The 14,951-nt window shown below is 49.3% G+C and overlaps 1 protein-coding gene across 1 annotated transcript; it reads left to right on the forward strand.

Annotated features, from left to right (window-relative positions):
• Positions 1-2,153: 2,153 nt before the first annotated feature.
• On the forward strand, positions 2,154-14,092 carry LOC129508029 (uncharacterized). Its single transcript, XM_055322916.1, has 7 exons — positions 2,154-2,720; positions 3,452-3,682; positions 3,877-4,000; positions 6,452-6,663; positions 7,279-7,349; positions 7,601-7,705; positions 13,893-14,092. The coding sequence occupies exons 1-7, from the start codon at positions 2,646-2,648 to the stop codon at positions 13,945-13,947; spliced, it is 873 nt and encodes a 290-aa protein (XP_055178891.1). The 5' UTR covers positions 2,154-2,645; the 3' UTR covers positions 13,948-14,092.
• The last annotated feature ends 859 nt before the right edge of the window (positions 14,093-14,951 follow it).

Here is a 14,951-nt window from a genome sequence, read left to right on the forward strand (position 1 = left end):
GAGGGGCGCAGCCCGGACCCCCGGCGCCCTCTCCGGGCAGAGGGCTCCAGAAGGGCGGGGAGCCTCCCTGGTCCCCTTGCTCCGCTCTGGGCCGCCAGGCAGAGAATCTGTGGGACTGAACGCGGAGCCCAAGTTGGGGGCCAGGGGCCAGGGATGGGGGCCTGAGCCAGCAGGGGCGCGTTCGTTAATGGGGCCACCGTCCTTCTCTTGGGGCCGCGGGCCCAGTGAGGGCGCAGGATCGTCGGGCTGGACCCACCCTCGCTTCGTGCGCGAGTGGGCTTCGGACTGCGGTAGAGCGCGGGCCCCTCTCCTTTGTGTGCGCGCCCCCTCCCCCGTCCGCTCCCGCTCCTGGGCTGGAGCTACCCCTCAGTCTGGGGTCTCTCCCGCACCGCACTGTGGAGCGCGCGGGGGAAGGTCTGGGACCTTCCGACGACCTCCTGGACCGCAGCCCTGCCGAAAGCCTCCTCCCCACCCTGGGGTCCAGGACCGGGCCTCTAGCCCCACCCACCCACGGTTGAGCTTCCCGCCCTGAGCTTATTGGGGGCCGCGGAGTCCCCCCTGCTGGCCCCAGGTGCTCTGACGAGGTTGCACTACTGTGCTCTGAGAAGCAGTGCAATGATATTGTCAAAGCATTGGGGACCAGCCTTGGGGACGCCCCCCCTCCCCACACCACCAACTCCCTCTCCAGGCCGGGCCCCTTGGGCCTGCAGGCCCTCCCCTCCCCCTCCAGAGCTCGCTCCCTTCTCCATGGAAACTTGAGATCTCGGCCAGGCCTGGGCCTCTAGGGTCAGAGGACACCCTTCCCCCAGGCAGAAGCCCCACCCCAGTGGGCCTGCATTCCTGGCCTCAGATCCTCGTACCACCACTGAGAGAGGCGCCGGCAGGCCTGCCTGACACTCTTTCCCTGTTGCACTACTGTGGGCCGCTGGGAAGCAGTGCAATGATGAAAGGGCATCGGTCAGGCCCACCCCACCACCCATAGTCCCTGCATGGAGGGGAGGGAGTTTTCCTGCCTCACTCCACTTCCTAGCAGCTAGGAGCAGGCTGGACCCTCCATCACAGGATTTGGTGAGTGCAGAGCTGGGGGATTGTCCCACAAATTCTCCTTCAGGGTTATGGCGGACAGGAGCAGGGACAGAGGCCCTGGATTCAGAAAAGCTCTGGTTTGAAGATCTTTGCACACCAACTCCCTGGGTAAGATTGGGGACCCCAGGTTTGGTCAGGGCCTTGTGGAGAAATGGAGACCCCCAGTGTTGCCTGACTTAGATCCAGCCCAACTTTGACTGTGTATAGGTGAACTACACCCAGCCCTCCTTGGAGGCTTGGGGAGGGTCAGGTTCTAGAGGAAACCTGGGTTCTTAGGAGCAGTACTATTTGGGGTGGGTGGATGGACTCGGGCTAAGAAGCCCATTAGGTGATTCCCATCAACCATGCCAGCTTGTTCTCTTACAGGGAGGTATGCTGCCCTGAGACTGCAGGAGGGACCAAGAGGTGCCTGGCATGCCCATCCTAACAGCTACAACCAGGGGGATTGCCAAGGAGCCAGGCCCTAGGTGTGCTTGCAAGGCCACCTCCTCCATCAGGACCTGCCCCAATGTAAAAGGCTTTTATGTGCCCAGTGACAGTCATCCAAGCCTGTCTCCTTTGAGAGGAGGCCTAGGTTTCCAGATGGGCATTTGGGAGTATCCCTCACCCCTGGCAGGGCACATCAAGATGTCAGCTTCACCCCCACCCATCCTGGGGGAAGGAAGATTAGGCATCGATGGCTGGAGGTGGGCATCCTTCCTTCTGTGTAGATTCTGTGCCCGCCATCTGGAGACCCTCGTACAGCCGTCTCTGGCCCTTGCTGGTGGATGCTTGTGAACTCAGGGCTTTGCTCAAATGTTTCAAAGGAAAGCCTTTCCTGGGCTCTACAGCATCCAATATCCCTCCAGCAGAGCCTGTTAGATTGACCTTTCTCATTGTGTCTGAAGTCCTCATTAGACTGGGAGCCCTGAGGGCAGGAACATGTCACTTTTTATATTTCTCTTGGCAGTGCCTGGCTCGGAGTTGGGGGCCAATACAACTTTAAAAAATACAACTAAGTACATACAGTGTGAAGTGTTATTAGCATAACCTGGGGGGGGGGTTAGTTAGAGTCTGCTTGACTCCTGAGAGGATGCTTGTGCTGTATATAAAAAAGTCTATACTATGTATTTCAAAGTAAAGTCTTACTTTAAAAGTCACACAGGGTCAGGAAGTAGCATGAAGATTTGAACCCATGTGTACTAAGTCTGTTTGCACCTCTGGGCTAAAATTTGTTTCCTCCTTGGTTGCTTCCATCTTGCTCTCTGACCTCAAAGCAGGAGGAAGTGAGGGCCATCTCCTATGTTGTTGGGAACAGCAGAACCTAGAGGGTTGGTGGTTTGGCAGTGGGTGGTAAAAAGTCTCTTTAGACTTCTCAGATACACTCCATGGATCTCAGGTTGAGGGGAGTGAAGGGCTGTGGAGGCGATGGAGAGGAAGCAATCCAGGGTGTACCCCCTCATCGGTGGCTGGGGTGAATGGTGCTGACAAGGCTGGCCAAGTAGGAGAGCGAGAAGAGAAGCAGATTCGGGATCGGGAGGGAAGAAGCTGTGTGCCCACCTGAATCTGTTCAGCGTGAGATGCCCAAGAAACGTCCCCAGAGGAAACTTGGATGTGGTCGCGGACCTCAAGGGAGGCCAGAGCCTGAGACGCAGGTTAGGGTTAAGTCAGCTCTGAGTTGGGACCAAGAAGTGGGGTAAGATCATCCGAGATGGTACCACAAAGACGGCACTTGGGAACGCATAGGGAGCCCCTGGAGATGCTGGTGAAGAGGCAACCGCGAGTAGAGAGAGTGGTTGGTTATAGGGGGGAAGAGAGGATGGAAACTGGGGAGGGCTGGGTTTGACGTAGGAGAGTTAACCGGGAAGGACGGGCGACGCCTGGGGCCAGAGGAGTTAGGGGCGGAGTGAAGTCCTTGGGGTGCTGTCTACACACTGCGCGGGAGGGAGGGCGAGCAGCCGGACTGGGGAGGGGGGAGGGCCTTGAGGGCGTTTGGAGGGTTCGGGCGCCGGCCATCTGTCTGCGTGGCACTGGCCCGCACCCCCCTCGCGCCCCGCGGAACCCCAGCGGGAGCCCCCCTCCCCCGCGCGGTTTGCCCCGTCGAAGGCGCCAGGGCGCATGCCCAGAGCGGTGGGCATTGTCACGTGCAGCCGCCTGGCGCGGATTGGCTCCCGGCTCGCGAGCTCCCGGGGGATTGGCCGGGGCGGGGGAGGCTGCGGCGGCGCGGCGGCTGTGGGGCAGACAGCAGGTGCGGCCCCGCGGCCCCCGCGGCCCCCGCGGTCCCCGCCCCCGGGGCCTGCCCCTCTCCCCGACCCGAGGCGGGTGCGGGGCGGCGCGCCCTGAGCCCCGGAGGCCCCGCCCCGACGGCCGCCCTGCCTGCCCGCAGCCCGCAGGGATGGAGGTCCTGGACGAGTTCGACCGCGAGTTCCCCCAGAGCGTGACCTTCTGCCGACTCATCTCCGAGGAGGACTTCGAGAGGCAGGCGGCCACCTGCACCGAGCGCGCGCTGCGCCGCCTCTTCCGCAGCATCGACCGCAACCCCGCGCTGGCCGAGAGGGTGGTGCGCAAGGCCAAGCTGGCCGAGTACGAGCGGCGCGGGCTCTTCTCCTTCTTCTGGGTGCGAGCCGGCGCGGGGCCCCGCCGCGCCCCGAGGATGGGCGATGGGGGTGGGGGGGAGCGGGCAGGGCGCCTTGGGGACTAGCTGGAGCTGCACGGTCTTCCAGAAACCCCAGGCGCCCCAGCTGGGGAGTGCAGCGGGCCGGCGGCTCACGCGCCGGGCTTCCTCCTGCCCTGCCTCTCCCCTGGTCGTAGGCAAAGTTCTTCTGTGCAGTTCAGGGGGAGCTGAACTGTTGCAACAGCATGGGTGCCCTGGAGATGCACCAGCGCCTGGAGCAGCTGAAGAGGAGCATCCACCGCGTGCATCTCTACTCCCAGGGTGAGGCTCAGCCTCTGCCGGCCTCCAGTTACCCCACAAACCGGACCCATGTTCCCTTATCCCTGGTTCTGTGCTTGAAATCTAAAAAAAAAAAAAAATAATAATAATAATAATAATAATTGGTGTTTATTCTTAAAGTCTTTATTATGAAAACAAACATACACAAAACTGGAGACTGCAGTGAACACCCGGGTACCTGTCAGCCTTCAGGTTAAGCAGCTATCCCCCATCTTGCTGTGCTTGCTTCACTCTTTATACCCGAACCCTTCTTTCCCTTTTCTTTTTTCTTTTCTTTTCTTTTCTTTTCTTTTCTTTTCTTTTCTTTTCTTTTCTTTTCTTTTCCTTTTCCTTTCCTTTTCTTTCTTTTCTTTTTTCTTTTTAAGATTTTATTTATTCATGAGAGACAGAGAGAGTCAGAGGGAGAAGCAGGCTCCATGCAGGGAGCCCGACCTGGGACAGGATCCTGGGTCTCCAGGATCAGACCCTGGGCTGAAGGCGACGCTAAACTATTGAGTCCCCCCAGGCTGCCCTCTTTTATTTATTTTTTTAAAGATTTTATTTATTCATAAGAGACAGAGGCAGAGACACAGGCAGAGGGAGAAGCAGGCTCCATGCAGGGACCCCGACGTGGGACTTGATCCCGGGTCTCCAGGATCATGCCCTGGGGTGAAGGCCGCGTGAAACCACTTAGCTACCTGAGCTGCCCCCCTTTGCCTTTTCTGGAGCATTTTAGGGGGAGTCTCAGACACCCTTTGTATTCTTGGATACTTTAGAATAAATACTAAAAAATATTTTGTAATCACAATGTTCCCCAGATATAATTTACAATAACTTCTTAGCATAGCTGATACTTGGTTTGGTTGTTATGTCCTCTGAGGTTCCTTTTCACTAGGAAGGCCATATACTCTGTGTCCACGTTGGCACACTTGTGAGAGTAAAATGGCAGGGGCCACATTAGTGACCACATAGGGATGGCAGGTGATGGATGGCCATGTCTGTTGAAGTCCCTTTGAGGTAGGGTGCCCTCACCTTACTCCTTCAGGCTGTCAACTTGAAGAACTGTGTTGTTCTTTGGGGCATTCCACTTAGCGGATTTATATCTGTTGTTGGGGTCCACTGGTGCTGTCTTGTTCCTCTCTGCCTGTATTTCTTGGACAGTTGCTCTAAAGCCTTGATTAGATTTGGGTTCAGTTCTTTGTGCGTTTGTCTTCAGTGATACACTAGCTAGTGGCAGAGGGGCTTTCTTTGTTGTATTAGGAGGCCCTGCTCACCTGGGAGACCCACTTTCCCTGGTGCTGAGTGTGAATGCTCCACCATTTCTTCTGATGGACCCACGGCATATATAGCTCTTAACGCAGCCTCCTGAGGTAGTGTCAATTCTCTTTAACCTCATTTTACAGAAGAGGACATAGAGGCCCAGGGAGGGTAGCCAGCTATGTGCAACAGTGTCACATAATAGAGTCTGGACTTGAACTCAGGTTTGGGTTGCCCTGGGGCTCGGGCTTTTAGCCTCCAGGTGCTCCCTGGTGGTGGTGATTGTCATTCTCAAAGAGCCCTTTTATTTTTTTTTTTTAATTTTTTTTTAATATTTTTTTATGATAGTCACAGAGAGAGAGAGAGAGGCAGAGACACAGGCAGAGGGAGAAGCAGGCTCCATGCACTGGGAGCCTGATGTGGGATTCGATCCTGGGTCTCCAGGATCGCGCCCCGGGCCAGAGGCAGGCGCCAAACCACTGTGCCACCCAGGGATCCCTCAAAGAGCCCTTTTAATGGGCTGCATGAGGTACTTGTTCATACCCACTTTGCTGGTGTCCTCTACTCTGAACAGTAGAATAGCCAGAGTTGTTGAATATAGGAAGAAAACCTAATGTGGAAAGAGGAGGGGGGCAGGCCCCAGAATCCTGCTACTCAAAGATTCCTTCCCTGAGCCCACCTCTGTAAGGCCTCCTATGTCTGGATTTCTTTACAGAGAAAGGAGCTTTGTAGAATCTCAGGATGGCCCTAGAGTTGGGTATAGTTGGGAACTCACTCCCTTGTCCGGGGCCTGGACACCCCACAAAGGTGCTGGCAGACTCAGGAGCTTTCCACAATGCTTGGGGGTAGGTAGCAGACTCACCTGCCTGGGACAAGTCCTGCCCTCCTTGGTGGTGATACTCTGTTACTTCCCCTGAAATTCTGGCCTTGAAGTTAGATAGTCCGGGTATAGATCCCGCCTGTGGCTTGCACAGTTGGAGCTTCCAGTTCTTAGAAAGACAAAAGTACCCTTCCCTCATGAGGTGATATGGGGTCGGTGAGATAGTACATGTTGGTGCCTATCAGTGGTGGCTCTCGACCTTCTTATGTGGTACCCCTTGGGCGAAGAACCTTGTGAAGAACCTACACCATTGTTTGGCCTCCACTCTACCCTATTTTGGCCATGGGGTAGACACTCATTGGTCTCTTTTGTCACAGATGCCAAGAAGAAGAGAAGAAAGCCAAAACTGAAATCAGAACCCATCCTCTTGCGAGATCGGTCAACCTCCCCATGCCTGGCACCAACCCTGCTGCCACCTCCACCACTGCTGTCACCTGCCACCACCATGGCCTCCGTGGTGGCCCCATCACCTCTTGTCTACACTATGCCGAGGGTCTTTGGCCCCTTCCCTCCGCTGCCCAGCAAATCGGTCAGTGAGCTCATCTCCCATTCTACGTGGTCCTGGGAGGGGCAACCTCTGCCCCTCTGCTCAGAACCACCCTAGAGGCTCTCCCAGGCTCACAGCCAGCTAACTCTGAGAACTTTGTTTTTAAGCAGAACTCTATCTGCGGGCAAAATCTTGGGTAGAACATGGATGGATAAAGCAGATAAAAGGGGCGTGGGAGATCTGCTCTGGTTGAAGGATTGGAGGCACATAGTTCACCTGCTTGGTCTCAGCTGAGCAAAGCAGCTACCAAAACACTGGGCGGAATCCTGGGGTGCCACCCCTGGACATCTCCAGCCCTGTGCCTGCCCCGCCTCATGGGTGGTGTTCTCCTTGCCACTTGCTAAGTGCTTCTGCGTTGCTCTCCTAACGGTGCTCCTGCCTTTCCTGTCCCCTGCTTATCCAGCATCTCACTCCAGGCAGCCCCCATCCCATCCCCGTACCCCTAACACCAAGCTTGAGGTGGGTGCCTCAAGGATGATCCCAGTGTGTTTGCTGGATGAATGACGGTCACATGGTTCCCCTAGTTCTTGTATAAGGGAGTTTCTGTTTCCAGTGAGGCCCCCAGACTAGTCCTAAGGTTTCCTTTGTTTCCTGCAGATGGAGAAGTTGGAGGTTGCAAGGTCAGAAGTGAAATTAAACTGGGCTGGCCTGTCATCGAACCCAAAGAGGTGGAAGGAATTGATTCTGAGTTTGGGGAAAATGAAAGGAGCATTTTAGGGAGCATGTTGTGTGCCACACTTGGTTCCCATTCCCCCCCACCTTATTGTTAATCCTCATCACAATCCTGAGGGGCTGTTATTCCCATTTTACAGGGAAGGAGGCGAGGCTCTGGGTCTGCTCTGTGTGCGGGAGTCCCTGTGGGAGGGCCTGCCTGGGAATAGCCCAGAGCTGATGTTCCCCTCTCTGCCCTGTTTTGCAGCCACATGGTTGATCTGACTCCCTTGGTCCTCAACCCCGGAGGCTTCCATTTCTCATACCTGACTGGAAACAGTGTGCACAAGCTCCATTGCCCTGGCTTCCCCTGGTAAGCATGCCTCTGAGCCTCTGTGGGGCCAGACATCATCCTGGCTTATGTGGCTTGATGGCATCATGGCACAAGGGCCAGAAAAACGTTCTTTGCATTTCATGAAAGGACCCTAATGTAATCAGGTACTGGAAAAGTCACTCCCCCTTCATAGTGTTTGTAATGAGCAGAATTGGAGACAAGCAGTTCAGAGACTCATTAGAAAGGGAATAAGTCCGTCAACTGTGGGCAGCCCTAAGCTTTATATATATCTGTTTTACAAAGCAGGGATTTATTGAATATGTGGTTTGTTTGTTTTAATCACCTGTTTTTTGCTACTTACAGTGTTGTCGAGTATTTCCATGGCATTCTATGGAGTGTTATTTCAAAGTGTATATTTAAACTGGCTGCTTCATTGCATCGAATGACTTTTGTTTTTTTTTAAATAGCTGTTGTTTAGAGGAGTTTTAGATTCACAGCAAACTGAGAGTGTACTGAAAGTTCCTATATACCCCCTGCCCCTACACAGGCACAGACTCCCCCACTATCAATATCCTTCACCTTACAATTAATGAACCTACATTGACACATCATTATCACCCAGAGTCCATACATTGGGGCTCACTCTTGGTGTTGTATGTTCTGTGGGTTCGGACAAACGTATAATGACATGTATCCACTATTCTAGTGTCCTATGGAATAGTTTCCTCAAAATCATCTCTGCTCCAGCTGTTCATCCCTCCCTCTGCCCTAACCCTTGATGACCACTGATCTTTTTTACTGTCTCCATAATTTTACATTTCCCAGGATGTTATTTGCTTGGAATCCTATATATATAGCCATTCCAGATTGGCTTCTTTCACTTACAGTCCCTCCATGTCTTTTCATGGCTGGATAGTTCCTTTCCAGCACTGAGTAACTGGATGTACTGCAGTTTATTTATCCATCCACCTACTGAAGGACGTCTTGGTTGCTTCCAAGTTTTGGTAATTATGAATAAAGCTGCTATAAACATCTACGTGCAGGTTTTGTGTGGACACACGTTTTCAACTCTCTTACCGAGGAGCAATGATTGCTGGATCATATGGTGATAATATGTTTAAAGAAACTACCAAAGTGGCTATACCATTATATATTCCCACTAGCAATGAGTGAGAATGCAAATGACTTCTTATGTAAGAAACCTACACAGTTCTATAAAGAGGATTCTAAATTTAGTTGATGGAAAATTTATCCACGAAGGCACCCAAAGTGTAAGCAAACCTTTAAAAATGTTTTTGGCTTCCTTAGTAGTGAAAGATGTACACATTAAGGTTGCTAGGATGTATATTACATACCTATTAAAAAGCCCTAAGTAAAGAGGATCCTGTGCTAGCAAGGCTTTAGGAAGAGACTCATTTTTCCTGTGAAAATACTATAAATTGACTTTGTCCTTTTAAAAATTCTTTTATTGAGATAATTTGCATATAGCATCATATGAACTCACCCTTTTATTATTTATTTATTTATTTATTTATTTATTTATTTATTTATTTATTTATTTTTTGAACTCACCCTTTTAAAGTGTCCACTCTAGTGGCTTTTTATATATTAACATTTGTGCAATCATCACTACAATCCAATTTTATTTTTTAATTTTTTTGAAGATTTTATTTATTTATTTGTGGAGACACACACAGAGAGAGATAGGCAGAAGGAGAAGCAGGTTCCCTGTAGGGAGCCCAATGTGGGACTCAAACCCCAGGACTGAAGGATTACGCCTTGAGCCGAAGGCAGATGCTTAATCGCTGAGCCACCCAGGCGTCCCACCAATCCAAATTTAAAACATTTCCATCATGTCAAAAAGAAGAGAGTGAAAAGACAGTGGGAGAAAACATTTGTAAATCAACAAAAAAGAACCATTCCAAAAAAATGGAAAAAGGACTTGCATTTCTTCAAAGAAGACATACAAATGGCCAGTAAACACAGGAAAAGATGCTCCACATCATTAGACATCAGGGAAATGCAAGTGAAAACCACAGTGAAATACCACTTCACACCCACTAGGATGGCTGTCATCAAAAAGACAATGTTGATGAGCATGTAGAGAAATTGGACCTCAAGTGTGTGGTTGGTGGGAATGTAAAATGGTGCAGCCTCCGTGGAAAAAACATTTTGGATCCTCAAAATGTTAAACAGGATTACCATATGATCCAGTAATTCCATTCCCAGGTATATGCCTGTAAGAATTGTAGAGACTCAGATACTTGCACATGAATGTTCATAGCACCAGTATCAGTATCACAGTGGCCAAAAGGAGAAAACAACATAAGTATATCCAAGATGAACAAACTGTGATCTATCCATATAATAGAATGTTGAAACAAAAGAAGCCAGTGCAAAAGGCCAAGTTATTGTAGTTCTTGTTACATGAAATAAATAGGCAGAGGCCTAAAGACAAAATAGATGAGAGGTTACCAGGGACTGGGAGAAGGAAATGAGTTGTTGCCTAATTGGTACTACAGTTCCTGTTTGGGGTGATGAAAAAGTTCTGGAAATAGATAAGTGGTGATGGTCACAGGACATTGATGAATGCCACTGAATTGTATACCTAGAAATGATTAAAATGGTAAATTTTATATATATTTTACTACAATTAAAAAAGAAACCTTAACACCACTTAGCTATCACCCCCAATTCCTCCATGCCCCAGCCCTAGCAGCTATTAACTACTTTCTTTGTGGATATGCCTGTTCTGGTCATTTCATATAAATGAAACCATACAATAATATGATATTTTGTGACTAGCTTCTTCCATTTAGTGTTTGCAAGGTTCATCAACATTGTGGCATGTGTCACTACTGAATCTGTTTTAGTTGGCAGGATAGTTTATTTTTATTTATTTGTTTTTAAAGATCTTATTTATTTTGGAGAGAGAGAAAGCAAGTACAGGAATGTGAGCAATGGGGGTGGGGACAGAGGGAGAGAGAGAATCTCAAGTAGACTCTTTTGAGCATGGAGCCTCACAACCCTGAGATCATGACCTGAGCGGAAACCAAGAGTCGGATGCTTAACTGACTGACCCACCCAGGCACCCCCAAGATAATATATTTTATTTTTTATTTAAAAAATATTTAAATTTGAGTTAGTTAACGTGAATTTCCTGTTTTTTTTAATCTCTTTTTTAAGACTTAATTTTTTTTAGAGCAGTTTTAGGTTCACAGCAACATTGAAAGTACAGAGAGTTCCCATACACCCCCTGCCTGCACATGGCACCACTTCCCTTAACATCAACACCGCCCACCAGAGTGATGCATGTGTTAACAACTGATGAATCTGTCCTGACACATCATAATCACCCAGAAGTCCATAGTTCACATCAGGGTTCCTTTCGGTGGTGCACATTCTATGGGTTGACTTTCTTTTTACGGTTGAACAGTATTCCATTGTATGGATATACCGCATTTTCTCTACACATTCGTGACTTGATGGACATTTGGGTTATTTCCATTTTTTGGCTCTTGTGAATAATACCGTTATGAACATTTGTGGTCAAGTGTCTGCAAGGACCTAGTTTTCAGTTTTCTTGCGTATATCCTTAAGAGTGGAGTTGCTGGGTTGTATGGTAACTCTTGAGGAACTGCCAAAGACACATGTCCCTTATCAGACATAGGATCTGCAAATATTTCCTCCCACTATGTAGGTTGTCTTCTCACTTTCTCAGGGGCATCTTTTGAAGCACAAAAGTATAAGGTTGGTTCTTTTGAAAGGCAGTGTATCAAAACATCAGGAGCCATTGATGGTCTGGTATTTTTAGTCCTGGAAACTGGCCCCAAGGAGATGATTAAGGGAAAGAAAAAAGCGATTGTGTACAAAAATGTTTAGGGCAGTGTCATTTAAAAGGAGAAAAACTGGGAACAGCTTAAACATGCATTTACCTAGAGGCACCTGGGTGGCTCCATTGGTTAAGTGTCTGCCTTTGGCTCAAGTCAAGATCCCAGGGTCAGGCTTCCTGCTCAGCAGGGAGTATGCTTCTCCCTCTCCCTCTGTCTATAGCTCTCCCTGCTTGTGCTCTCTCTTTCTGTCAAATAAATAAAAAAAAGATTTTATTTATTTATTCATGAGAGACGCAGAGAGAGGGGCAGGCAGAGTCACAGGCAGAGGGAGAAGTAGGCTCCATGCAGGGAGCCCGATGTGGGACTCAATCCCGGGACCTCAGCATCATGCCCCAAGCTGAAGGCAGACACTCAACTGCTGAGCTACCCAGGTGTCCCCAAATAAATAAAATATTTTAAAAATTTTTCATTCACCTAATTATGGAGTATTATGTTGTAGACATAAAATTATAAACATGATTAAACCTGACCATGTAGATTCATGAATTATGTCTAAGTGGAAGCAATAGGCTATCCAGTCAGATCAGAAGGAGGTGGGGTGGGGTTATTGGAAAGTGACTGCTGGGTGACAGAAGGGGTTGTCAGCAAACACATTGTGCAGTGTTGTCATGAAGCAAAATGTGAAAGTAAAGAGTTGTGGGGCCATGCACCAGGGCTGGACCATCATCAGGGCGTTGCTGTTGAGATACCTTCTGGCTTTTTCTATTTTTTAAAAAGATTTTATTTATTTATTCATGACAGAGAGAGGCAGAGACATAGGCAGAGAGAGAAGCAGGATCCACGCAGGAAGCCTGATGTGGGACTTGATCCTGGGACTCTGGGATCATGCCCTGGGCCAAAGGCAGACTTTCCTTTCCTGAAATGGAATTATAAGAAAAACAGTATGAACAGGTTTCAAAAAGACTCTTTTCTCAGATTCTAAAACAATATGTTTATTTAGACAATTTGGAAACTGCACACAAAAGAAGATACACGAAATCACTATTATCCCACTGCCAAAAATAACCACTATTAGCATACATTTGTCTTTTCCCCATGGAGACTCGTGTATATACACATATGGTAGTCTGTTACCTAATTGAGAGTGTCCTGTTAGGCAGTGTTGTAGCCAGCTCTGGAATGTGTTTCTTTAGAAATATCCTTAAATTCACCAATAGTAATAGATACAAAATGCTCCAGTGGATGGAATATTTCTTTAAACGTTCTTGCTCATCGGAACATTGCACTGAGGGGCAGCCTGGGTGGCCCAGCGGTTTAGCGCCGCCTTCAGCCCAGGGCCTGATCCTGGAGTCCTGGGATCAAGTCCCATGTTGGGCTCCCTGCATGGAGCCTGCTTCTCCCTCTGCCTGTGTCTCTGCCTCTCTCTCTCTCCTCTCTCTCTCTCTCTCTCTCTGTTGTGTGTGTGTCTCTCATGAATAAATAAATAAAATCTTTAAAATCTTAAGAAAAAAAAGAAACATTGCACTGATGGGGACAGTTTTAGGCTCTTGTGATGTATTGCTTTGTGAGTGAGCTGTCTTCTCATGATGTTATCATCAAAAATGGGTTATTTTTAATTGGCTTTAAACAGTTTACAAAAGCAGGACGTGTTCTATGGAAAAAGGTTCACAATAGAGAAATGAATATGTAAACTATAAGAGGCCCCTGACACTAAGAGTTGCACATGTACGCTTCTAACACACACATACACACACACACACACACACACACACTCATACACTCACACACAAATACACTGGTTAATTTTGTAACCAAAGCAGGATAAGATTGCATACACTTCCTAGCAGCTTGCTTTTTTCCACTCCTGTACCATTGGGGCATCTTTATTTGCTGGGATATACAGACCTACCTCATTCCTTCAGCAGCTGCAGAACAGCCTGCTCTGTGGCATCCATGGTCCCTTCCTTTTTTTTTTTAAAGAGAATTTTTTTTAAGCTTTTATTTATTTATGATAGTCACACAGGTAGAGAGAGAGAGACAGAGACATAGGCAGAGGGAGAAGTAGGCTCCATGCACCGGGAGCCCGACGTGGGATTCGATCCCGGGTCTCCAGGATCGTGCCCTGGGCCAAAGGCAGGCGCTAAACCACTGCACCACCCAGGGATCCCTCCATGGTCCCTTCCTTGAGGAACGTTTAGGTTGTTGCCAGGTTTTCACAATCCCAAACATTGCTGCAGTGAACAGCCTGGAATAACCATGCACGGAAGAGAGTTCTGGAAGTAGCAGTGTACTGAGAGCCACCCCACAGCCCGAAGTTTTGTCGTATGTACTTCTGATGGCTTTCTGTGCTGGTATCCCACCTCACGGACATGTCTTGCCTATCTCCTGCACAGGACCTCGGCTTGTAGTGGCTCCCCAATACCGAAGAGACGCCACCCGCTCCTGTGAAGGCCTCCATCTTCACCCCGCCTGTCTTGCTCAAGTTCCAGCCTGTGCCAAGACCCAAAGATGACTCTGAGAATGATCCTAGCAGCACAGAGTCTGTGCCCCACAAGAGGGGCCCATAGCCTCTTCCCTACAGACCATAGCTAAAGGAATGAATAAAGTTCCCATGGAGGTGCCTTACTTGTGCTGGGCTCCCTAGGGGCTGTGCAATCCCATGGGCTTCCTCCAGCCCTGAAGAGGCTGTCAGGGGAGTGCAAGCCTGAGGCCCCCTTGGCCTGAGCCTGCATACAGTAATTGGTCAGGTCTGTGCTACTGTGAAGTCCCCTTGCTTGCACTCTACATGGGAATTCAGCCACAGTGCTTTGGTTTTTTGTTTTTGTTTTAAAGCTTTTATTTAGGTAGCCAAAGAGCATGAGTGGGGAGGAGCAGGGAGCCAGAAATAGGGCTCGATCCCAGGACCCTGAGATCATGACCTGAGTGGCAGCTGGACACTTAACTGAGCCACCCAGGCGCCCCAACCACAGCACTTTGAAAGGAGTGATGAGACTGCTGTCCTTCCCTACAGTGACTCTGTGGCCCCTTTGGGGCCTCAACTGACCGCACTGAGTTGCAAGTCTATTAGTTTTTCCTAGCTTAGGCCCCTAAACCAGGCCTTATCCAGGTGTGGGTGTAGAAAAAGTGATCTGTTCCCTCCCTTATTTTCCAATAAGCTGGTATGTTAGGTTTTTTTGGTTTTGTTTGGTTGGGTTTTTTTTTTTTTTTTTTGGATTTATTTATTTGAGAGAGCACAGAGGGAGAGGGAGAATCAGATCCCCTGCCTAGCAGGAAGCCAGATGCAGGGCTCAATCCTGGGACCCCAGAATCATGACCTGGGCCAAAGGCAGATGCTTAACTGACTGAGCCACCCAGGTGCTCCTGGTGTGTTAGTTTTCAATTAACAACCCTAGGGCACCCCCCTATGGAATTTCAGAGATGGGACTCATCTTACACACCAGCTATAGAATCAA

This window comes from Nyctereutes procyonoides, unplaced genomic scaffold (assembly GCF_905146905.1).
Source record: "Nyctereutes procyonoides isolate TBG_1078 unplaced genomic scaffold, NYPRO_anot_genome, whole genome shotgun sequence".
Classification (NCBI taxonomy): Eukaryota; Metazoa; Chordata; class Mammalia; order Carnivora; family Canidae; genus Nyctereutes; species Nyctereutes procyonoides.

What these genes read in the sequence shown, in the direction of transcription:
- LOC129508029 (XM_055322916.1), top strand. Translation starts at nt 2,646, where the DNA reads ATGCCCAAGAAACGTCCCCAGAGGAAACTTGGATGTGGTCGCGGACCT. An exon ending in GGCTCTTCTCCTTCTTCTGG is followed by an intron (nt 3,683 to 3,876) that starts GTGCGAGCCGGC and finishes CCCTGGTCGTAG; the next exon opens with GCAAAGTTCTTCTGTGCAGT. An exon ending in CTGTCATCGAACCCAAAGAG is followed by an intron (nt 7,350 to 7,600) that starts GTGGAAGGAATT and finishes CCTGTTTTGCAG; the next exon opens with CCACATGGTTGATCTGACTC.